We start from the raw sequence: 24309 nt of genomic DNA on the forward strand, positions 1-24309 counted from the left end.
ACTTGAGATGAGCAGTTCAGAGGATCAGGCTGTACAATGCATAATAGTTAACTTGTTTTCCATGGTGTGCTTTCAGCAAAAATATACAAAGGCATTTCTCTGATAATATACCTTTCATGACTAGCTCATTACAGATACACAGTCTGATTCTTAGAAGAACTATCTATTAAAACTTGGATGCTATTTCCGGATGAATGGAGAGGGGTAGTTATAAGTAAACAGTTCAACCATGTAGGAGACCTAGCTGGATATCTTTTTAAAGAATCTGATTTGGTACGGTTAATTTGCTGAGAATTAAACTAGTACAGATCTTGCATGGGTACCAAGTTTTGGAATTGCTTCTAAGCCGTTGAATTGATATTTAGGAGAAAAAATAAAGAAGACTAAACCTGAAGTGTTTCTGAGTCTGACTAGGACAGTGGTGGCGAACCTTTGGCACTCCAGATGTTATGGACTGCAATTCCCATCAGCCCCTTCCAGCATGGCCAATTGGCCATGTTGGAAGGGGCTGATGGGAATTGTAGTCCATAACATCTGGAGTGCCAAAGGTTTGCCACCACGGGACTAGGATCTTTCTGATTAATGTGGGGTTTTTTTGTCAGTTGATAGTTGTTTAATTTAATTGATAAAATATTGATGATAGGTTTGCATTTCCTGCTCAGGCAAGGATCACCTTAGACAAATTGCTGTCGCTCAGCCCTGATTCCCATCTGTAAATGGGCAAAGATGATCAGGATTGTAAAGCATTGTGCGCATTAGTGATTAACACTGTCGGGCTTTTTTATTATTATTATTATTATTATTATTATTATTATTATTATTATTATTATTATTATTATTATTATTATTATTATTATTATTATTATTATTATTATTATTATTTAGGTTTGTATACCGCACTCCCCCAAAGGGCTCAGGGCGGTTCACACACAAATACACAAAACAGTTAGATAAATAAATAAATTCCATACATTTTAACATTTAAAACACAGCGCTCTAATTTTACTTCCATTACGAACAACAGGTGGCGTCCAACAGCTTAAATCCCCTAAAAACAGGGGGGCAGAGGGGGGCACACATCAGCGGCTGGCCTCTCCGAAAGCCTGGTGGAACAGCTCAGTCTTACAGGCCCTGCGGAACTCATTTAGGTCCTGCAGGGCCTGGACAGCTGGAGGAAGAGCGCTCCACCAGGCAAGGGACAGGGCTATAAAAGCCCTAGCCCGAGTTATACTGCTCGGTAGCCTACATCTAAAATGCTGTTTCTCTATCTTCTCCCTATTTATAGGATATACTTCGGAGAAGTCCAGCTAAGTGGTCTAGGAGAAGGTATATCTGACCAAAGCTCTGTTATTGATAAGATTTTTATTAGCAACTTAAATTAAAATGGAGGGATAGGAGGTGAAAGGAAGAATTACGGAATAATGAATTAACTGGATAACAGAACAAAGGTGGTATGTATATGATCAAGTTTCATTAGGGAGGTGAATCATGCATAAAGCAGGTCAGGATATTAGTATCATTGCAATATGAGCCTGGCCTGGCTGGGGGAGGGCAGGTATAAATGAAATAAAATAAACAAATGTGACTGCAGGAGGATTTTTAGCAGAACCGTCGGGGAAGCTGGAAATCAGTCTTTACTGCTTATTTTTTTATATTCCTTTGTTTAAATTGTATTTTGTAAGCTATGTTGGGTCTCCACTGGGGAGAAGAGAAAGGAAACATATTTAATTTTTATGCAAAATGGTTATTACTTTGCCAATTGCTGTTCTGTCTCTGTAGGATTTCAGACAGTCCGTGTTGGAACAGTGGGTACTCCATTGGGCACAATCACTTTGTCTTGTGCCTACAGAATCAACTTGGCCTTTATGTCCACAAGGTGAGGAAATCATAGTCAAGCTAAACCACCTTTTCAGAGAGACACTTTTTAAAGTACACAATCTGGGCTTCTTGGATCTTGCAGTGTGGTAGTATTTGGTAATTCTGAGTTGCATTTTCAACCACCCAATGTCTTTTTCATGTGTGGAGTTGCAGGGTGGAATTCTGGTGATGCTCTGCTCCTCATTGCTTGATTGAAAGAGTAGTCTAGCTGCCAGAACTGGGGTTACAGCAAAAAACGGAGAAGAGTCTTATGAATAACAACATGTGCTTGTTGCATTGCAGGCAGTTTGAGAGGACCCCACCTATCATGGGGATTATCATTGATCACTTTGTGGACCGTCCCTATCCCAGCTCCTCACCCATGCACCCCTGCAACTACAGGTGAGGAAATATGACTAATAGGTAAAGGCACAGGTATTCCCAAGTATAGAGCCTTTACAGCATGCAGTGCTGGGTAGAAAAAAAAAGATGTCAGTCTGCTGTTACTTGAAGTATATGCAAAAAGTCTGCATTCCTATTCTATTAGAGATTAGTGACCCAGAGGTGTTACACTCACTCCAGCTAATTATTGGGAAGTTTCCTTTGCTTCATTAATGTTTTCACTGATTACACATTGTGTAGGATGAGAAATCTTAATTATATTGTTCCAAATGACATGCAAGATAAAGCATATTTGCATGCTCATATTCACAGGAAGCATACATGGTTCAGAATTCTTCACACATTGTAATAAAAGAAGCTTTGATAAATAAATCAAAGTTTGAAAATAATTTTCTTTCCTTAAAGTGTCCTTCATGTTTGGACCAGCAACAGTAATGAAGTACATAAAATAGATTTATCAAAAGACTCTTCCTTCAGAAAAAAAAATCTTCTAAAAACAGGATGAAACATGGAAGAATCGTGTTTCTTCCTCTTTTAAAGAATTTCTGAAGAAATCAGAGCTGAAAATTCCTAATCACCCCAGTAGCATTTTCTTCAGTCCTAGCACTAAAAGAGTTAGAGCTCCTTCATAATTCTCCTTTCAACTCCACTTGAATCCTTGGCTACATTGTCTTTTTCTGCATGTACTTTTTGTGTGTCTATTATTGAATTGTCTCATTTTGAAACTTATCTCTTGTTTTTACAGAACAGGTGGTGAGGAAGCTACAGTAGCATACCCATCAGTAGAAGACTCTCAAGAGGTCTGCACCACCTCTTTCTCTACTTCTCCTCCATCCCAGGTAGGAGACTTTTCAGAAACAATCCTAAAAGTTTCCCAGCAAATGTCTTTCAGAGAAGCAGCTGTGTAGTCATTCGGTTACATAACATGGTTTAATTCATTGACAATCATTCTATTTTACTAGTATTTTAAGACAAGTACAGAAATTAAGATTGCTGCAATGTTAATGAATTTAACCATACATACATTTTACCACTATAAAGAATTATGTTGTTTTATAGGTAAAAAACAATTTTACCAACATCTTTTGTTTCCTGACTTGATGATGCAAAATAGAATTTAAACTCATTATATTTAGCTCATTATATATCATGAGCCCTTCGAGGATAGAGCATTCTATCAGATCGAATTTATTATTGTTGTTGTTGTTGTTGCTGTTGCTGTTGTTATTTTAGTTCATTATATTTATTTTTAAAATCCCTATACTGTGAAATCTAAAATGGATGCCCATTAACACACACATACCATGAAATAACTAAGATGGGCTTGTACTTTGTAAACTTCTTGGTTAGGCCTGGAAAACTACTAATTCTGAACAGACATGCAAGAGAGCCTTTGCAGCTGTGTAGAAAACCCTAATGCAAGAAGTATAGTCCTGGTGTGGAAAAAGATTCTGAGTGCAAATTTTTACTCGGGATGAACACTGGGCTGTGAAAGAACTGCTAGTATCTTAGGCTGCTTCATGCAGCAGAGTAGCTTTCATTGCAACTGCAAAGGTAGCAGATATCCACAAGGCAGTTGTCCCCAGATTTCCCTTTACCTCATTGTGGCTGCCATCCCCACCACCATGGAAAGTCTTTTTCTGGCATTTGACATATTGATAAAGAGCAATAACTTTGCACCGATCTGTCTATTCAGTGATACTCTGTGGCTCTTTGATGTGTCAGCTGTGACTCTTCTGAGCATTGTTCCCTAATGTGGCACCCACCCCATGTACCAGGGATAAGGTGCATTGTCAAATGAGACTTTTGGTTGGCTGATGCTTCCCAGTTGCCACTAGCGAATGGGTCAGCTGGGAGCCTCTCTGAGCTGTGGGCCTCATTCTAGGGATATTAAGTAAAGGGTCAGTCTGCTCTAAGACCCTTCATGCTTCTCTCAGCATCTGGGCTTCTATTCCAGAACCCAGATGATCACCAGGGGGAAAGCAAGCTCACTGGAGAGAAGAGAATATAAAACCATAAGCACAGAAACCGAGATGGATGTTTAAAGAACTTTCAGCTGAACTAAGATTTAAAAGGGGCATGTACAAGAAATAGAGAATTTTTGACTCTAACTGTGTGCCTGAATTATATTTTCTGACTTTCGGCTGTGGGCTAAAACGGGAATGGCGGCATAGAAAGAATGAAGAACACGAAAGACAACAATTGGATCCCTACGGCAGTGAGAGAGCCATAGTGATTCCTATATTATTATAATTGTCTACCAAGAGAAGCTGGCGATCCTGCTGGTGTACCGGTCACCTAGCGCACCGGCGGATAGCCTGTCACGGCTTTTGAAGGTCATCTCTGAGTGGGCGCTGGAGCACCCTCACTTGATTGTGTTGGGTGACTTCAACGTCCATGTTGATTCGGCCTCCTCGTTAGTAGCCGCTGATCTAGTGTCATCCATGGCGATGCTAGGCCTCTCTCTTGTAAACACTGGTGTCCCTACTCATCAAGGAGGCCACACTCTGGACCTAGTCTTCGCGGCAGGTGTGCATGTGGTCTTATCCTCTGTAGAAAGAGTGCCATGGTCTGACCACTACGTCCTGAATGCTCGGATTGATGCTCCTATGCCCCCCCGGTCAAGGTGACGGGCATATTTTAGCCTGCCTGCAGAGACTAATGGAACCAGAATGGTTCCAGAATGCTCTACGGGAACTCCCACCCACTGGCGCTACCCTAGATGAGCTGGTAGAGAGCTGGGATACCAGGCTCTCTGAAGCCATTGACGGTATCGCCCCAAAGCGCCCTCTCCGCACCCGCACCAACCCGGCTCCTTAGTATACCGAGGAGCTGAGGAAGATGAAAAGGGAACTGAGACGGCTTGAGCGAGGGTGGCGGCGGGTACTTGACGAAGGGTCAAGACACTCGCATCGATCGTTTATGAGGTCCTATGAGAGTGCTGTGAAGGAGACAAAGCGAGCATATTTTGCTTCCACTATTGAGTCAGCTAGTTCACGCCCAGCACAACTGTTTCGTGTAATTCGGACGTTGACAACCTCTTCCATAGGTCCAAAAGAGACTGATTTGGCACTACCTGTGTTTCCCCGAATATAAAACAGTGTCTTATATTAATTTTTGCTCCCAAAGATGCGCTATGTCTTATTTTCAGGGGATGTCTTATATTTCTGTATTCTGTTCGTCAGGCATGCTTCCAAATAAAAACTTTGCTACGTCTTACTTTTGGGGGATGCCTTATATTTCGCACTTCAGCTAAACCCTTACTACGTCTTATTTTCTGGGGATGTCTTATATTTGGGGAAACAGGGTAGGCTGTGAGGCATTTGCGAACTACTTCACACATAAAGTCCTGACCCTCCGCCAATCCCTTCCTGCCACTATTGATATGGTATGTGAACTAGAGGCCCCTGGGCCGTCTTTGGGTCCTTTCTTGGACCGCTTCAGCCTACTTGACCTGACGGATGTCGACAGGATCCTGGATGCTGTACGATCTACCACTTGTCCTTTTGACCCGTGCCCTTCCTGGTTGGTGAAAGCCAGCAGGGAGGAGCTTCGAAGCCACCTGTTGGATATAGTCAACTGCTCCCTTGAGCAAGGAGCCTTCCCTGGTCAGCTTAAAGAGGCAGTGGTCCGCCCGCTCCTAAAAAGACCGCATTTAGATCCAGGAGATCCGGCCAATTACCGCCCAGTTTCTAACTTACCATTCTTGGGCAAGGTAATTGAGCGAGCGGTGGCGGTTCAGCTCCAGCGATTCCTGGATGACGTAAACGTATTGGATCCCTTCCAGTCTGGCTTCCGCGCTGGCCATGGGACCGCGTCGGTGCTGGTTACTGTTGTGGACGATCTCCGACTGCACTTGGACAGAGGCGGTTCGCCGCTGTTGGTGTTGTTAGACCTCACTGCAGCGTTTGACATGGTAGATCATGACCTTTTGGTCCACGGCCTCACTGGTATCGGGGGTTTGGGATTCAGCCTTGGATTGGCTTATCTCGTTCCTCTGGGACCGGGGACAGTAGGTGGCATCAGGGGGCGAGATCTCCGAGCAATACCGATATGGAGTACCGCAAGGAGCGATACTCTCCCCGATGCTTTTTAATATCTATATGCACCCCCTGGCGAGTCTGGTTCAGAGTTTTGGGCTGCGGTGCCATCAGTATGCTGATGACACCCAGCTCTTGTTCACAATGGAGGGCAGCCCGACCTCGGCCCCTGATGCTCTCCAGCGTTGTCTTGACGCTGTGGCTGGTTGGTTGAGTGCAAGTCGGCTGAATTTGAATCCCACAAAGACGGAGGTCCTGTGGCTGGGCTGGGGGGAGTGTCCGGTGGCCTTTGGCCTGCCTATGCTTCTTGGCGAGACATTAAAGCTAACTTCGTCCGCCAAGAGCCTGGGGGTGACTCTGGATCCATCCTTATAATTGGTGATCCAGGTCACCCAGATGGCCCAGGCAGCTTTTTACCATCTGCGGCAGGCACGGCAACTGGCCCCGTATCTCTCCTGTCCCGATCTGGCCACTGTGATCCATGCCACAGTCACCTCTAGATTAGACTACTGTAACTCGCTCTACGCAGGCTTACCTTTAGCCATGATCCGGAAACTGAAACTCGTGCAGAATGCAGCAGCCAGGCTCCTTTCCAGGGCAACATCTAGGGACCGGATTACGCCGGTCCTATATCAACTACACTGGCTGCCAATCGAGTACCAGGTCACGTTTAAAGTTTTGGTATTGACCTTTAAAGCCATTCGCGGCCTTGGCCCTGCTTACCTGAGGGACCGTCTCTCCCTATATCGCCCTTCTAGGCCCCTCCACTCATCGGAGGCGGACCTACGGTGATCCCTGGCCCCAAGGCGATCCGGCTGGCCCCTACCTGGTGGAACAGGCTTCCGAGTGAGATCAGGGCCCTGCAGGACTTACAGAGTTTCCGCAGGGCCTGCAAAACGGACCTGTTCCGCCAGGCATTTGGCCAGCCGGGATTATTTCAACTTCGCCATAAAGAACATCTGGCCTCCCGTGGGTACACAAAGGGGGGGGAGGGGTTGAAGCCATCTGCAAGTTTTAGTATTTTATGTATTATTATGATATGTTTAAAATTGTTTTATGACTGATGGACACCGCCCTGAGCCTTTGGGGGAGGGTGGTATATAAATATGATCAATAAATAAATAAAATAAATTTGCAGGAGCAGCTATCCAATTCCTCCCTACCTCTCCTTTCCCTCTACATTTGTCAGTCTCCTGACTCTTTCTTCCTCCTGCCACCTTTTTCCATGCTCTGTCTTCTCCATGCCATGGGAATTGGATAGCGGCTTCTGCAAGTTTCTCTTTCTGTCCCTCACCGCATCACTCTCTTTCTTCCCTGTCAGTCTCCTGACCTCCTGCCTGCTACCTCTCACCCACCACAGCAGCACTGGCAGCAGCATATCTCCCAGAATCACAACGTACACCCCAATTACAGAGATCAGTTCCCCTTAGTGTTGCCAACTACAGTTTGAAAAATTCCTGGAGATTTGGGGGTGACTCCTAGGGAGGGTTAGATTTGTGGAGGGAAGCAGCCTCAGCAAGGTATAATGTCATAGACTCCACCCTTCAAAACAGCCATTTTCTCCATCTCTGCCATCTGGAGATCAGTTGTAATTAACCAGCCCTCATCTGGATGTTGACAGTGCTAGTTCCCCTGGAGGAAATGGCTGCTTTCGAAGGGGAACTAAGGCTTTGTACTCTTCTGAGGTCTCTTTCTTCATCAAACCCTCCTCTCCCCAGGCTCTATTCCTGATATCTCCAGGAATTTCCCAACCAGGAGTTGGCAACTCTACCTCCTTCCCACCCAACTGCCAACATACCTTTATCTGCCCCCTGTATTAAGCTTTTTATCTCCCACCTACCCCTTCTGCCTTGGGAGACTATAGTCTCTCTCCACAGTGGGGGCAAAAGCAGCTTGCATTAGTCTCCTTTCCCTTTTATCTGCTCAACAATCCCATGAGATAGCTTAAGCTGACAGTGTGTGACTGTTCCAAAATCACCCAGTGAGCTTCCATGGCCAAAATCCAGATTTGAACTGGGATTGATCCAACCATGCTCTGAAGCTCTTAACTGCCACACCACCCTGACTTTCATAGGGTGGTTTCTGTTGAACAATAGCAAGCAGCCAGGCTTAGTTGAGTCATTCAAGTCGGGTGTTAGTAAGTCATCCACAGGTTGTTGTCAGGCCTAGAGTTGTCATCCTCCAGATGGGACCTGGAGATCCCCCAGGACAGGGGTGTCCAACTCTGATGCCCCAGATGTTCATGGACTATGATTCCCATCAGCCCCTGTAGCTATTACTGATGGGAATCGTAGTCCATGAACATTTGGAGCATCAGAGTTGGACAACCCTGCCCCAGAATGATAGCTGAACTCCAGACAGTAGAGATCCCTGGAGTAATTGGCTGCTTTAGAAGATGGATTCCATGGTACTACACCCTGCTGGGGCCTCTCATCAAGCCCTGCCCTCCTCAGGATTCCTCACAAAATTCTCAGGAATTTCCCAAACTCTGTCAGTCCCCTCTGTCCCCCCTAGGTTTGCCACTGCAGCCACTACCTCCATCTCTGATGAACTCAGCCTACCACTGCTTTCCCTCCACTGCCATAGCTGTTGCTGGGGTCATTGCAGCTCCAGACCACACGCCACCTACCACTTCCAACAATGCCAGCGTAGGAGGAAGAGTTATTACTTGGGGGAGGGTTGGAGGGGAAATATTTAATCATCCCTTTTCTGCAAACTTGAGGAGTCCCCCAAGTTTGGAAAAAATCTTTCTTCTCACCTTGTGGGTTGAGTCAGTGAATATAAGTATCCACAGATGAACCCACATGTGGCTATTAGATATACAGATGAGAGAGGGTAAAAGGGAGAGGGAATGAATATATGTGTGTTTCTTAGGGCAAACAGTATTGTTGTGATTCCTTTGATTAGTAAATATAAATGTTGCTCTCTGATTCTCAGCACCATGATCTACTGCAGTGATGGTGAACCTTTTCGAGACCGAGTGCCCAAATTGCAACCCCAAACCCACTTATTTATTGCAAAGTGCCAATGCGGCAATTTAACCTGAATAACCCCCTCAAGCAGGGGCCAGCCTGCTGTAGCCTCCAGCAAGTCCCACATGCGCTGCTCTGCACGTCTCGAGCATCTCTGCCACCCCCCCCCCCCCCCCCCCCGGGCAGCAGCCACCTGGAACACAGGCACCAGGCCCGCCAGCCGAGTCCTCCTTGCTCACTGAGGTGCATGCACATCAAGTCCAGCGGCCCAGGCCAGCCTAGATGTGTGGGGGGGAGGGTGATTTCCCCCCCCCACATGACAAACTCTGTGCTCGCGTGCCCACAGAGAGGGCTCTGAGCACCACCACTGGCCTAGTCCATCAGCTGATATAAATTCAGATACATCTGAATTTGGTTTAGAACCATGGACACAGAATTAGTTTTGCATGGAATAGCTGGCAATTTTTCTGACATTTTCTAACATCGATACCCTGCCATTCTGTGGTCTTGACATGCATGAACATTTCTAATAGGTCTTCACCAGTTGTCTTCACCAGCATTTAGTTCATCCAAGTGTTTCAGTTGTTTTTTCACAAGTCCTTTTCTTTCTCTTCCTTTTCTGTTTTCTTTCATGTGTCTGTCTTCTTCAGTCTGTTTTTACCATTACTAAAACACATTTTCAGATCCCTTCTCCTGTGGTGGTGGATACCTTGAAGGGACCTATGATGGGGCTGGCTTTTTCACATCAAGTGAGTTCGCTGTAGAAAACAACATATATGGGGCCTGACAATACCTTTAACACAAGGAAATTGCATTACAACAATGTCTTTGCAGTTAATAATTTTGCTTCAACTTTAACTCAATGATTGTGATCAACCTAAAATGAAAAGTGGCCTTTAGATTTTTTTCTACTTAAGATGTTTGCAACATCTGTATAGTTTTTGATAACTTTAAAAACAAATTAAGCAAGCATTTATTTTTGTAAATTATTGTATTTGTTATTTTATCACTGAACTTGAGCTTTGCACATGTCACATGACTACATGCTGTGAAGAAGGCCAGGGGCAAATTTTTAGAGAAGGCTTGATTGCTTTGTGGAAAATAACTTGTTCTAGAGATTACTATAGTTCACTGAACTGGCTGGAGTTCAGTGGATAACTCTGAAGAGATGAAAGACATTGCCACAGCCAAATGTATTCTGCATCTACAAAAAGACAGAAAAAATTGTGCTTAGAATGAATTATGAAAAGAGAGAGATTTTGTTGACAAGACCAGAAAGGAAATTAGGGGGAGGTGTAGTTATGAATCTTTTCAGCCTACCTATGGGGGAAGAGGAGAGTTGCATGTGGCACTGTGGGCCTAGTTCTTTAACTAATGTATAGTCAGTGTTACAGCTATGAAGTCAAGAACATTCCCCTATTAATGAGATTATCTGAATTTCAGTTGGTGTTCATGTGCAGAGGGGCTGTTCATCATGTCTCCTTTGAATGCTATCTAGAAAAGTTTCATAATCTCCAAGATTTGACAAAAGTAAATAGATACACGTACTGACCACTTTTATTTTTAATAATGATCTAGGCAACATAGCACCAAATAGGATATATTAAATGTTTCCTAGAATAGCTGCTAGAGGAATCAAGCTTTTAAAAAAAGCTTTTTTAGGGGTTTTAATAGAGTTGATTTATGATGTTCTGGGTTGGACCCCAGCCTCATTTTCCATGATCCATCGGGGTCAGTTTTGATTGTTTTTGTTCCCCCTTCCTATCTGGGACCATACATCCCATCCAACACTATTCTGAGCCATCCTCTAATTCCAGGTCTTATATGGGCTTCTATAGGAAGGGGGAGTGTTCCATTCCATGAGCAGAGCTTCATGATGATATCTTGGATTCAGCTTCATTATCCTTTATAGTACCAGAAGCATATTTTTCATGTTTAAGTAGTATTTTTTTAAAATCCTACAGCTTCGTATTGCCAAATTTCTACTTTTAAACATTGGAATCTAGTCAGTATTAAAGACCCAGTGCAGTCCAAGCATCTGCTCCTCAAGTCACCTTGAGCTGGACTGTAGTCAGGAAAGGGTGGCCTGGGAAGAAAAAATAAATGGGTGCACATGTGCAGAAAGATTTTAAATTTAGTTTTTAAGTAACATATTATTCAGTATATTTAAAATTGTTGCTACCCTGTCTGAGCACTTCTGTGGGTGGGGGAAGGTTACAAATTTAAATATAAAAATACAATAAATAATAATAAGAGGCCATTGCAGGGAATGTGGTGGATGAGTCTGGTCACCTCCCTTATTCCCATTCGCTTCTCATATATAAAATACATGTAGCTAGTAAACAATTATTTGGTATAAATTCAGTACACATACTTAACAGGAAGGTATAAAACTTGCCTTATTATGTATCAAGGATAACTTCAGTTTAAATTCTAAACACCTGTTTATTCATCTCTAAATGCTTAAAATGATTTCTACTGTTAGTTTCCCCCCCTAAATAACCATTATATGAGCATGGGCTGATATAGGGTAAAAAAAAAGTCCCATTGATATTTTTAAAACGTTAATAGCGAATATCCCATATGTGGTTGTAGTTCCAAATAAAATCCATAGAAATATTTTTAGGCTTGCTCTTTGTCCATTGTGTTGTGGATCTTTTTCAGATTATAAACATTGCCCATATTTGGACATCAGAGCAAACTCTTTGTAAAAGCTTTATGATTCAGTAGAATCTCAATGGAAGTCTAAGAAAGGAATGTTGATGACACATTTTCCTCTTCTCTGGGATCAAAGAAGACTGTGGCTAAGATCCAAACAGCCTCTTTCATACAACTAATTGCTTTTCCGTGTGCAACTAGCTTTCCCCAGGTCACATCACAGTTCCTCTCACTGAGCTAATGTCAACTATCTCTCATGTTCTAGAAGTGGCTTGTTGGATGTATAAATGGCTACAGTGAAAAAGGGAAAGTGAAGACCTGACTGCAGAGTTCTTTGTATTCCAGCCTATATTTCAGATAGATGATGTCCCTGCAAAAAACACTGGAGATCTAACAGTAATCTAACGGTAAAAGTAGTAAAGGGAAAGGGATGTTTCTTTGGAGAGACTTTTCAAATTGGAATAAATGTTTTGTGAGAGAACTTTTGTCTAGTTGAGAGGAGTGTGAACAGCATGCCATTATTATGGCCACCAGGACTTTTCTTGGCAACCTTCCTAACACCAGGTGGGCTGTGTGGGGCCAGCCTAATTTGCAGAAGAATGCTGGGAGGCAGGCTGTCTCTCCCTGTTTTGAGTGTACAGGGTTGGCTGCAGGGTGGTGGTGGAGCTGAAGTTAATTGGGAAGTGGCACCTTTTTCCAGGGCAGGTTTGTCTCCCAATCCACCCCTGACATCATCAGATTCAGCTTTTGACAACCTGAGTGGGCCAATCTGGTTTCACAGTTTGTTAGCCCTGTGAAATCTTGGAAAGCAACCTTGCAGTAGTAATGTGAAATTAAAAGTGGAAAACAACCTTTCAGTAGTAAAGTGAAAAAGTGAAGTAAACCTTGCAGTAGTAAAATGAAACTGCACCTGTTTATCTTATTCAGACACCATCGATATCTCCTTTGCACTCTTTAGAGGATCATGATCAACTTTCGGCTCTGGTCTATTCAAAATAATGTATCATGCAACCAATGAGCATATGGAGCTACTTAAATTCTGCTGACTTGTGTGCTTAAAATAAATTAAACAATTCAGTGTGTATACATCCACATATTTGTTTGTTTTAATTGTAGACTTTGGTTGTTATGGAATCTAGCTATGGAATCTATGAAACCTCTTTTACAAGAGTCTCAGAGAGAAGTTATAAAGAGAAAGGAGTGTTAAAGTAATAAAGCTGTCAGCCTGCACTGTGTGACATTTTTGTAAAGAAGATAGTGCTCATTCATAATATTCTGATTGGGAACTCAAGTTCTTGGAGATTGTCTCTGAATATGCTTCTATAATGAAGGAAGGTGTGACAGATTAGGCTTTATAATGGTTAATTTTAAAAGGTGCAGTTCAGCCAGAGCAGGACCACCAAGAGTTAATCAGAGATCACCTGATTGGCCGGCTGAGATGCAGGAGCTACAGAGAGGGTGTTCTCGTTTGTATAAAAGCAGAGAAAGCCTGTCAGAAAGGCTTAATTCACAGGGACATTCACGGGGACAGAGGGCTTGACTATTGTCGCATGAGCAGACCACACCTAGATACTGAACTGGAGAGTCCATGAGGGTGTGTTAGTTTAACTGGCAGAGTTAAGAGTGAGTTTAGTGAAACCCCAGAGCTTAATCTGTCCCAAGCCAGTGTGAGACCCTTTGGAGTTATGGGTGGAGGTTTTAGGAGAGTGTTCAGGACCATGTTGAAAAGTTTTACCTTAAACAGAGACACCTGTATGTGTGTGAAACTATATCTTGTAACTGAAACAGCCATTTAAGTAAAACTACATTTGCTCTGTAACATCTAAGTAAATATCTGCATAAAGAAACGCTTGAGAACCTCTCTGTAACAACAAACTGAGAAGAAAGCTTGTAAAATAAAATCTAGTTTTGTTTTATCTTTTAAAAGCATCTCTAAGTTCCATATTTTTATCTCAGAACTAGTGGCAGCTTATTATATATTATTTTTCCTGACAGGATTTTTGACTAAAGGACTTGTGTGCGTGCGTGAGTGGGGCTCTTCCCCCCTGCTGGGCCTCTGTCACTCTTCAGGGGGTGGCTGGGGAGGTGTTGCAGAAAGCTACAAAATGCCTACTCAAATGCCTGTTCAAACTGATGTATGTGCCATTTTAAAGAAAATATATATATTTGGAATTAGTTTTTAGTAATTCTAAACACTGCTTTGAAGTAAATTCCATTGAATCAGTGGCACATTTTCTTCCAAGTATGTGTGGGATGGATGTGTGTGTAAAAATATTAATTCACACCCCAAATCTTTCTTCCCTGCCTTATCCAATAATTCTGAAGTTTATTCACATTGTGTGAGGTTTTTCCTTTTTCTCCCTTTCCTGTTCCCTTCTCATTTCTCTCCAGTTCTCTTCTTGACAGCCAGGAACCCTCAGAGTTGAATGTGTTGATCTGGGCTCAGATTTTAGAGAGAGAGAGAGATATTAGATTTTAGATATATATAAAAATTGGCTGACATATCTGAAGAAGCTAGACTTGCACTGCTTTTTGGATTCGTGATACATTTTGATTTTAATGAGTATTATTTCTGGGGACAAAGGTATCATAGAGGGAAGATGTTCCAGGACTCAAATTTGTTCTCATAGATTTAATTGCTGGTAGAGCAAGATCTTTCTTATTTATTGTAATAGCTAATGTCTGCCAAAGCCACTTTGTGTATGTCAAAGAATTTCATGGCCGGATTCAACTGACTGTTGTGGGTTTTCCAGGCTGTGTGACCATGGTCTGGTAGTTTTTGCTCCTAACATTTTGCCCTCATCTGTGACTGGCATCTTCAGAGGCCTGTCATGGGAAGATATGTTTCTGTCCTGTGATATGCCTTTATAGATGCTAGAAGAAGAAGAAGAAGAGTTTGGATTTATATCCCCCCTTTCTGTCCTGCAGGAGACTCAAAGGGGCTTACCATCTCCTTGCTCTTCCCCCCTCACAACAAACACCCTGTGAGGTAGGTGGGGCTGAGAGAACTCCGAGAAGCTGTAACTAGCACAAGGTCACCCAGCTGGCATGTATGGGAGTATACAGGCTAATCTGAATTCCCCAGATAAGCCTCCACAGCTCAGGCGGCAGAGCTGGGAATCAAACCCGGTTCCTCCAGATTAGGTACACAAGCTCTTAACCTCCTACGCCACTGCTGCTAGCCACAGATCTGGACAAAACATTAGGAGCAAAAATTACCAGAACACGGCCAAACAGCCTGGTAAACCCACAATAGCCAGAACAACTTTGTCCATTGCATCTGTCTGTACATGCTTATGTGGGATTTCAAATACTTCTCAACATGGTATATTTTAAAAGAAAAAAAACCCTATTGTCTTCAGGCTAAATCTGTATTCCAGCTCTATATAATGATTTACATAGTAGACTAACCCATCCAACCTAAACAGAGTTATACCCTTCTAAGCCACAGACTTAGAAGGGTATAACTCTGCTGCTTAGAATGGCAGTTTAATTCTCAATAGACATCTTAGAATTATAGAATTTGATTTCATTATCACAGATACTCAGCAGTTTGAACATAAGCATCTTCATGGAAGAGACTAGAACATTTTGCATGATTTGACTTTGGGTAGCCTGAATTATTCACTCTTGTGGCAGAAAAAGCATAGATTCTAACCATATTCAGTGGTGGTATTTAGACAGTTCTAAATCATCATATTCCCTGATAATGGAAAATGTATGAATTTAAATAATTTAGAACCATGGAAACATAATTTATTAAGGAAATCATCCCTTACACTTCGGTCTCCCATGCCATTGTCCAAAGGGTACAGTTACAACTGAAGAAGACGTTACATGTAAAACAAGAGAAGCTAGAACTATGAACGTTGGTGAACAGTCAAATAAGACTAGAATGGACTGTTTTCAGACATGGAGGGAAAGTGAAACTGCTGGCTGGTCTAGTCTATTTCTCTTTTTCATCATTTAGCAGCATATTTTCTGTATTTGTCTCCTTCTCCTCTCAACTTACCTCTATATTTGTCTGCCATCCTGTCCAGATTTCTTTGTCTGCTAGTAGTGTTCTTGAAACTCAGAGCCAGTCAGTTCCCATTTGGTGAATGTAACATGTAGCTCAGCCACCACTTAGAGATCATTGAAAGCCAAATGATCACGGTCTTGAAAGCCACAAAGCCATGAGTTCCCCTTATTGTGATATTTTGTCAAACTAATAGAAAAATGTCTCATTTGGTCATTCTTTTTCACTCCAGTTGATTGTTCCAGGGAAGGAGGGTGGAATGCCCCTGATTCCCAGCCAGCCAGTGCATGGTACTCAGGCTGATCATGAGAGAATGGTAACATGCACCCCGTTGGAGGGGGGGCACTACTCTGCAGTTACTCCATCTAGTAGGTAGGTATTCCACCACCACCCCTAATTGTTCACACTGTGACGAAAGATTTTTTGGGGAAAAAATCATTTACTTGGAAATAAGCTTCTTTTTTACATTGATCAGTAGTTTTGAGTGAGGAAGACTTCTGGAAGAACTTTAACTTTCTTATGGGAAGTAAAAAAATACAAATAGCAGCTATTTTATGTCTTTCTTATCAGAAGCACCTTGTGCAGAGGCAGCTTCTGAAATGGGGGGGGGGGTCTGTCAGATATTTACAGTAGTTGGAACACGAAGATAGAACAGGAAATCTCCCAATTCAAATGATATCTTTGCATGCACATAGTTAACCACTGAGTTTATGCATTACTTGAAGTATTCCATTAAGTATTTTCATCAGATTTGCTGAAACACACTCAGTTCCACAATATTTAATGTAGTACTTAGTTTTGTTACTGAAGGTTAGTTTTGTTTCAGTCCTTGCACCCACAGAAATTTTATGCAGGATCCAAGTCATTGATTGCCTCATTTTTATAAATAGCTACAAGAAGCTGTAAGGTCCATAAAACAATTATCCTGTACAAAGATGCCATGCTGATACCAGGTTCTCAAAAATCATCACAGCGAGCCTTCCAAAATTCTGAAACAAAGCATAGAGAAGCGCCTCTTTGCCTAGTTTAACAGTTAACCTTCTGGTGCTTTCTATATAAAAATCAGCAAGGGGAGGAGCAGTCTCAGAGGTCTTCTCATGCGCCTTTTCTAAAGGTTCACATCATATTTTGAGGCACTATGATGTAGCTGCTTCTGATGCTGGCATATCCTCTTTATTGCATTTCTCTGACAATGCATACTGGACTCATTTATTGGTTATAATGAGTAGTGGTTTCAGCTGTAAACTTGTTTCCCTTAAAATGACTGGCTGCAGGTGCTGAAGTATAATTGTAGATTCTGAGAAGTGCCGCACTCTAGTACAGTGATTCTCAAGCTTCCTAATGCCGCAACCCTTTAATACAGTTCCTCATGTTGTGGTGACCCCCAACCCTAACTTTTATCCATTTTACAGATGGAAAACACTGATGCAGAGAGTCTTAGGCGACCCCTATGAAAGGGTCGTTCAACCCCCAAAGGGGTCGCGACCCACAGGTTGAGAACCACTGCTCTAGTACTATTTTGTTTCCTTTAACAAAGCTTTTAGCCCCAAGTTAGTTCTATAGATTTGGCCAGTTCCAACATTATCTTCTGCAGTTTCATTCCCAGGAAAAGTGGTAGTGTTTTGAAATCTCTGTTACCTCACATTTCTTGTTTAGAACTCGTGCTGATTTGACTGTATTGTCCCTCTCCATATCCACACATGCATCCTTGAGCATAACAACCCCAAGGGGTTCAGAAGGCCTTGTAAGTGTCCACTGGCCTATGAAGACCTTCCTCATTCTAACATTATCTTCCGCAGTAGGTGAAGTCTTGTCTATTTTGTTTGGCATTCCTTCACTGACCCTTCTTTTTTCCATTTGTGTGTTTTGCTAATTGTTGCTTTGATTTGTTTAAAATGTATATTTATTTTAAAACTTGTTTTAATATTTGTTATTGTTTACTACTTCGTGGATCCTAAGTTGCATGGAAAGACCACTTAAATTGATATATAGACATAATTGTATAAATAACATGGTAGACTAAACTTCAGATGCCTCACCCAGAGAAAACATCCATAGAAAATATCACAAAAATTAATGAACAAAGATTTAGATATAATGATTGCACGAAGGCAGAAAGAAAGGGGTAGAATAATTTTCTGTGATGAACTGAGTTTTGTAAATGTACCAGTGCTAAGGTAGGGCCAGAGGAATAAGATGAAAATTAAATTTGACTATCTTTCATCTCTCAGTGAGGACACAGAAACAGTATCTAACAGCAGTGAGGGGAAGAGCGGGTCCCCACATGATCTCTTGGAGACCATCTTTATCAGGAAGGTGGGAGCCTTCGTCAACAAACCTATCAACCAGGTATTTGGAGCTCATTTCTCTGTTGCAACTTCATGATGGGCTGTTTTTCTTGATACAGGAGGCAGACTGGTGCATTGTTAATAGTCAGTGGCATACTGGGGGGTTGTCAAATGACCCCGGCACAATGGCGGGGCAGGGGCGCAAAATCGCCCCCCACCTTCTTCCTCCCCCGACTCAGAAGAGCTGGGTCGGTGTGAGGGAGGCACCTAAAGACAGAGCCAGCCTGCTGCCAGGAGCCAGCCTGCTGCCATGGCGTCCGCCTGAGCCGCCTCCTTCCCTCCCCAGGCACCATTTCCCCCCAATACGCCTCTGTTAATAGTAGGTCCTGCAACTGTGTTGGCTACAAACTGAAGTACTTTATGTATCCTTTAGATTTCTGTTATTTATGATCTTGGTTTGGCCATACATTCAATGCTTCTAACCTTTAAAGACTTACCACACCATGTTGCATTCTAGGTAAAAAAGTATTTGGCTGAGAGATTGAGAATCTTTCTTTTGAACTTTTTCAGGTGACCATGGCCAGTTTGGACATTCCTTTTGCTATGTTTGCTCCCAAAAATATTGAGCCAGAAGACAATGACCCCATGGTAAGAAATGACAGGCCTTCTCAAAGCTCTAACATTTCTGATCCAACATTAATACACTTTTTAAAAATCATGTCTCCTTAACTTCCTATTGCTGCTGTTTGGAAGTGTTGGTTTGTCACCATGGTTTCTTCCCTAGGTGAATCCTCCTGATTCCCCAGAATTTGAGTCTCCCCTTCAGGGCAGTCTACATTCGGTGGGCTCCAGCAGCAGCAGCGGTGGGAACATCCATGATGATTTTGTTATGGTTGATTTTGTAAGTCCATGCAAGCTTACACACATATTTATTTATTTATTTATTTATTTATTTATTAGATTTTTATACCGCCCCATCCCCGAGGTATCAGAGATTTCTGATAAAACAGAATCTAAATACTAATGCAAGAGTAAATGGAAATTGATTCCTTAAACAAGGCTTTGTCATGGAACAACAGTGGGGACTATGAATATTTTTGTTAAGAACAGTGCATGCACTCAAGATATATGTTCCTGGTGGCCAAGAGAATAACGTGGTACTGACCTTCTTTCTTTACATTTGCCATCCTGAAACTAGCTTTTAAAACAGCAGGATTTTTTTTTGAAGAACCTAACTCTGGTGTAGAATCATAGCACTAGAACCCAAATGTTCTCTATCTGGTCCTGCTTAATTGTATTATGTACATTCTGATCACCACAGATTATCCTGTATCAGCAGATCATAGTGAAGTAAAAGTAGGCAGGCATTGCAGTAGAGATGCTAACATGGCTCATGTGACATTCATGTGATGGAGAAATAAAAATGAAACACAGGTTCATCTTTTTGCCATCGAGCCTGGCATTACCAGACAAAACAATTACACATATTTCTTTGGGGTCTCTTGCTAACTATGATAGTAAAAAGAGGCTTGCTATGTAGTGTTTACCAACATCTGTATTTCTCTCATTCTAGAAGCCAGCCTTTTCTAAAGATGACATTCTCCCAATGGACCTGGGGACATTTTATCGTGAATTTCAGAATCCTCCTCAACTTAGCAGCCTCTCAATTGACATTGGGGCTCAATCCATGGCAGAAGATCTGGTACAGAAAATTTGATTTCAGTTTGCAGAGGACATTGTTTCCCACAGTGTTGTCATAGGAGAGGAATTACGTAAATACGTGATTTGCAAGTACATTAAGAAAACTATTGTAGCTCAGTGAAAAGATGAGATGTGAACCAGAAAATACCAAATTCAGATCTCACCTGTAAGTAGATGATATAAACTCAGTAGATAGCCATGGACAAGTATTTATCCCTTAGCCTCTCTCCTCTCTACCCACATCAGTTTGAGCATATTAATGTTGAACTAACTTATAGAGCTACAGTAGGGATTTCTGATTTTCATTAGACTGTTTGAACAGTTATATAAATGCTAACTACTTTTACCACTTCATTGTAATTATGTTACTGGTGTACTTTTAATCAAGACTAAATTGCCTCAGTGTGAGTAGGAAGTGGAATTAGTTGCAACCTGCAGGTAAAACACTGGACAGCAACCTCTGTTGTCTTGCTTCCACCTGGGTTAATATTAGGCAAAGTCATGGTACTTTGTACTTATTGTACTTGCACCATTTTTGTAACAGTTTGCTGTATTAATTTTGGCTAATTAACAGCTGTGCATTTGTGTATTGATTTCTGATATTCATCTCCTTCCTGCAAAAATGATCTTGCATTTTGTGAGTGTTTGGATTATGGAAGAACTACTGTAGCCAATCAGACTAGTCTTGTAAAAAAGGAGAGCCGTCAACAAAGTTTAGTGCAATAGGAGCAGAATCAATTTTGACAACTGTAATAATTTAGATTGGAATGTAGAATGGTAAGGCAAATCCCAGAAGCTAAGCAGGGTCAGTACTTGGATGGGAGCTCACTAAGGAAAACTTTGCAGAGGAACGCAAGGGCAAGCCACCTCTTCTGCTTAGTCACTCGTCTTCAAAACACTATGAGGTCAGTGTAACTCAGCTGCAACTTGATGGCACTTTGCACACACATCACCAGGTGAAAATGTCACTCAGCAGCAGGGTGGCAGATTGATTGCCTACTGAGAAATCTATCGTCTTACTGAGATGTATTTTTTATTTATCTGCCTGCCCATCACAAAAGTCTCTGGGTGGAAATGCACACACTGTCTCTTCTTTCTTCAGCAAGCATGGTATGGTGTTTAAGAGCAGGTGGAGTCTAATCTGGAGAACCAGGTTGAATTCCTCACTCTTTCGCATGAGTCTTATCTAGTGAACCACATTTCTCCACTCCTACATTCCTGCTGAGTGACCTTGGGTTTGTCAGTTCTTTTTCTAACTCTCTCAGCCCTGGCTACCTCACAAAGTGTCTGTTGTGGGCAGAGCGGAGCTACAAGGGGGCTGGAGGGTGCGCGTTGCACCGGGCGCATGCCTTGGAGGGAGCAAAAATTTCAGGTTTGTTTGTATTTTTTAGTGTTTTTCAGTTTTTGGGCTGCAGGAGGCGCACTTTTTAGGCTAGCAGCACCAAAATTTCAGGGAGTTTTCGGGAGACTCTCCTAATGATACCACCCAAGTTAGGTTAGGTTTGGTTCAGCGGGTCCAAAGTTAGGACTCCCAAAGGGGGTGCCCCATCCCCCACTGTTTCCAATGGGAGCTAATAGGAGATGGACCTCCTGAACCAAACTTCACCAAATCTGGTTGGTATCGTTAGGATAATCTCCTAAAGATTTCTTGAAATTTTGACGCTGCTAACCTAAAAACTGCGCCCCCTGCACACTGAAAACTGAAAAAGCACTAAAAAGTACAAAAAAACCCCACAAACAAACATGGGAGGGGGGCAGCAAAATTCAGATTTTGCACCGGGCTCCATTTCCCCTAGCTACGCCTTTGGTTGTGGGGAGAGGAAGGGAAAGGAGTAGGTAAGCTGCCTTGAGTCTCCTTACAGGAGAGAAAGGCAGGGTACAAATTCAAACTCTTCTTCCCTCCTTCCCTAGGAGCAAGGTTTACATTCATGATAGATTCTGGGGTGCTGTGTGGTTTCCAGGCTGTATGGCCGTGTTCTAGCAGCATTCTCTCCTGACGATCCTCTGAAGATGCCAGCCACAGATGCAGGCGAAACGTCAGGAGAGAATGCTGCTAGAACACGGCCATACAGCCTAGAAACCACATCACCCCAGTGATTCCGGCCGTGAAAGCCTTCAACAATACAGGATAGATTCTGTTTGCAATACTTTTGTTTGTGGGAAAATTGTACTTGTAATGTTAGGAGATTTAGGTACTAAGCTAAAATCATTACATGATTCAGCAAGGCACATTCTTTGTTGAATTCATCCGTAAGTTCACATTTGTCTTCAGGTCAAGTTAGTTGTACCTGCTCAGAATTTCTTTGTCTCTTTACAGGATTCGCTGCCAGAGAAACTAGCTGTCCATGAGAAAAATGTCAAAGAGTTTGATGCCTTCGTAGATACTTTACAGTAAAGCTGCCCGCCTACTAAAGCAGCAGTGAACTTCCTCTTGGACCCCCTGGAAGAGAGAGCCTATAAATTCAACCTTCTTTTTCCTCTCCGCCACCCCCAGCCATTCATGTAGTAAGCACTGATTGCTTTCCTAAGTTGGATACAGACATGATTCCAAATGACTTGGCATTGAAAGGGGCATAGTTCCTGTTCCTCCCAGTTTGGGGTTTGTGTTTAATACAAAGTATTAGGAAACAAGAAGATCATGCCCTTTTCTCCTTCTGTTCTCTCATCAGTGTCAAGAAAGACTGGAATGCCTGTTCCTCCATCTGCATGATTCTAGTACTGGTTTTTACAGAGCCACATTCAGTAGAACTGATTAAAAAAATAACACTGAATGTAATAATCCTGTGAGCCTTGGGAGAATTTCTGCTATGCGTGCAAAACATCAGTTCAGCAGAATTGATCTGGCTCCTGTGAGTGCCGCCAAGGCACAGGAGGAAGAGGCTATTGTCTAGTTCTAATGTCCTAATCCAGGCAAGCATAACACTGCAGATCAGTGTTTGGAAGCAAGAAATTAGTGGGGGCATGTTTCCTACCTGATGTTCAAATGGGAAATAATCCATAAAAGTTGAAATGCATGCTTGCCACATCTCACCTACTAATCAAATTAAGGCCACAAGTAGAATCTGGGATATGAGGAAGATCCAGTTGATGGGCTCTACTTAGAGTCAGCAGTTGTAAATATGAGTTAGGAATCCTAATTCTCTAGGGTTATTTAATTAGGGGTCTGTCCTTCACAGTTCCTTCCTTTCCCCACATTAATTTTTGCTGCTCTATCATAAAACAAAAGAGAAATATTTATACATGTAAAGGAAACCAATATTTAAAGAAAAAAATGTTTATGTTTTCACTTTGTTATATAGTCATACAGACTGCTGTATCCTTTGTCACATCAAGACTGCTGTATCAAACAACCCAATCCCACAGTAAAAGCACCCATTATTATTTATCTTTAGAACAAACATGGTTATTCTGGAACTCATCCTTACAAACTCTTGGGTTTGGATCCAGTGGAAAATTATGCCACTGAGAGACAAAGAGCAGTTCTCCTCTATTGTGGTAACCCTCTGGCTTCCCTCTCATGCTATTGGTAGCTGTCTCCTGTCCCCCAAGAGCAGCAATTTGGAGTCCGTACAAGAGTGAGGTGGGAGGCAGAGGGACCCTGCTGCTTGTGTCAGCAGAGATTTTGGATGGGATCCAACTGGTTATTCTTTCTCTGTCCTGTGAGGGCCCATAAATTGCATAGATAATATATGTACATGCTGGTGCAGTGGAGTTGCAGGCAGTTTCTAAAAAGCTGATTTCTGACATGCTTGTAAAATAAGCTGGCTGTGACCTACAGTTAGCTAGAAAAGTATCTTGTTAACAGAAGCACATTTTTACAAGGTTTGTGGCACTCTTTAATCAGGTTGTTTTGATTGGGTAAAAGTTTTATTTTTGTAATAGGTTTGCTGTTTTGCAATGTGATTGGCTGACATTGCTGAATGTTTGATCTGCCTCCTCTGTATCCTTTACTAAACATAGGGAAGGGAAGAAATGTGACACTAAGCATGAGCTCAGGGATAAGTTGGACTCTGGGCACAACCCCATCTTCCCTTTCCTGTCAAAAGCTATCAAACCCCTTTCAACCCTTCTCTACTAGAATAGACAGTCTTTCATACAACTGTGGGCTTCATTAGACTTGAATGACCATCACAGCTAATTTCCCTCAGTACATAGCTCCATTTCATCAAGACGAAAAGGGTTGTTGTTTTTTAGGGGGGGGGGGCATTATCTTCTCATTTAGTCTCTTGGAGAATTCTGCTCCCTGCTTTGATACAGAAATGAAGTAAGACTTGAATGTGCTTCTTATCTTTCAGCATGGTGATGTTTTGTGTTGCCAGGTCTCAGACTGAGGGAGTTTTCGGACTTATCTAAGTAAAATCAAGTGACATTTC

The 24309-nt window shown here is 42.3% G+C and overlaps 1 protein-coding gene across 4 annotated transcripts in view; it reads left to right on the plus strand.

The window, feature by feature from the left end:
- The window catches only part of ATG13 (autophagy related 13), a 45722-nt gene extending 22368 nt beyond the window's left edge, over positions 1-23354 (plus strand). The window contains exons 7-17 of one of the 4 annotated variants that reach the window (XM_048483786.1): positions 1286-1326; positions 1780-1876; positions 2161-2259; positions 3005-3098; positions 9922-10020; positions 16180-16319; positions 18179-18296; positions 18806-18883; positions 19020-19136; positions 19809-19937; positions 22254-23354. In XM_048483786.1, coding sequence (XP_048339743.1) covers positions 1286-1326; positions 1780-1876; positions 2161-2259; positions 3005-3098; positions 9922-10020; positions 16180-16319; positions 18179-18296; positions 18806-18883; positions 19020-19136; positions 19809-19937; positions 22254-22331 — 1090 coding nt within the window. In that variant the 3' untranslated portion in view covers positions 22332-23354. The remainder of the gene's footprint in view (positions 1-1285; positions 1327-1779; positions 1877-2160; positions 2260-3004; positions 3099-9921; positions 10021-16179; positions 16320-18178; positions 18297-18805; positions 18884-19019; positions 19137-19808; positions 19938-22253) is intronic. The other 3 variants (XM_048483788.1, XM_048483787.1, XM_048483789.1) reach the window with 3 other exon arrangements.
- Positions 23355-24309: the final 955 nt, after the last annotated feature.

This window comes from Sphaerodactylus townsendi, linkage group LG02 (assembly GCF_021028975.2).
Source record: "Sphaerodactylus townsendi isolate TG3544 linkage group LG02, MPM_Stown_v2.3, whole genome shotgun sequence".
Classification (NCBI taxonomy): Eukaryota; Metazoa; Chordata; class Lepidosauria; order Squamata; family Sphaerodactylidae; genus Sphaerodactylus; species Sphaerodactylus townsendi.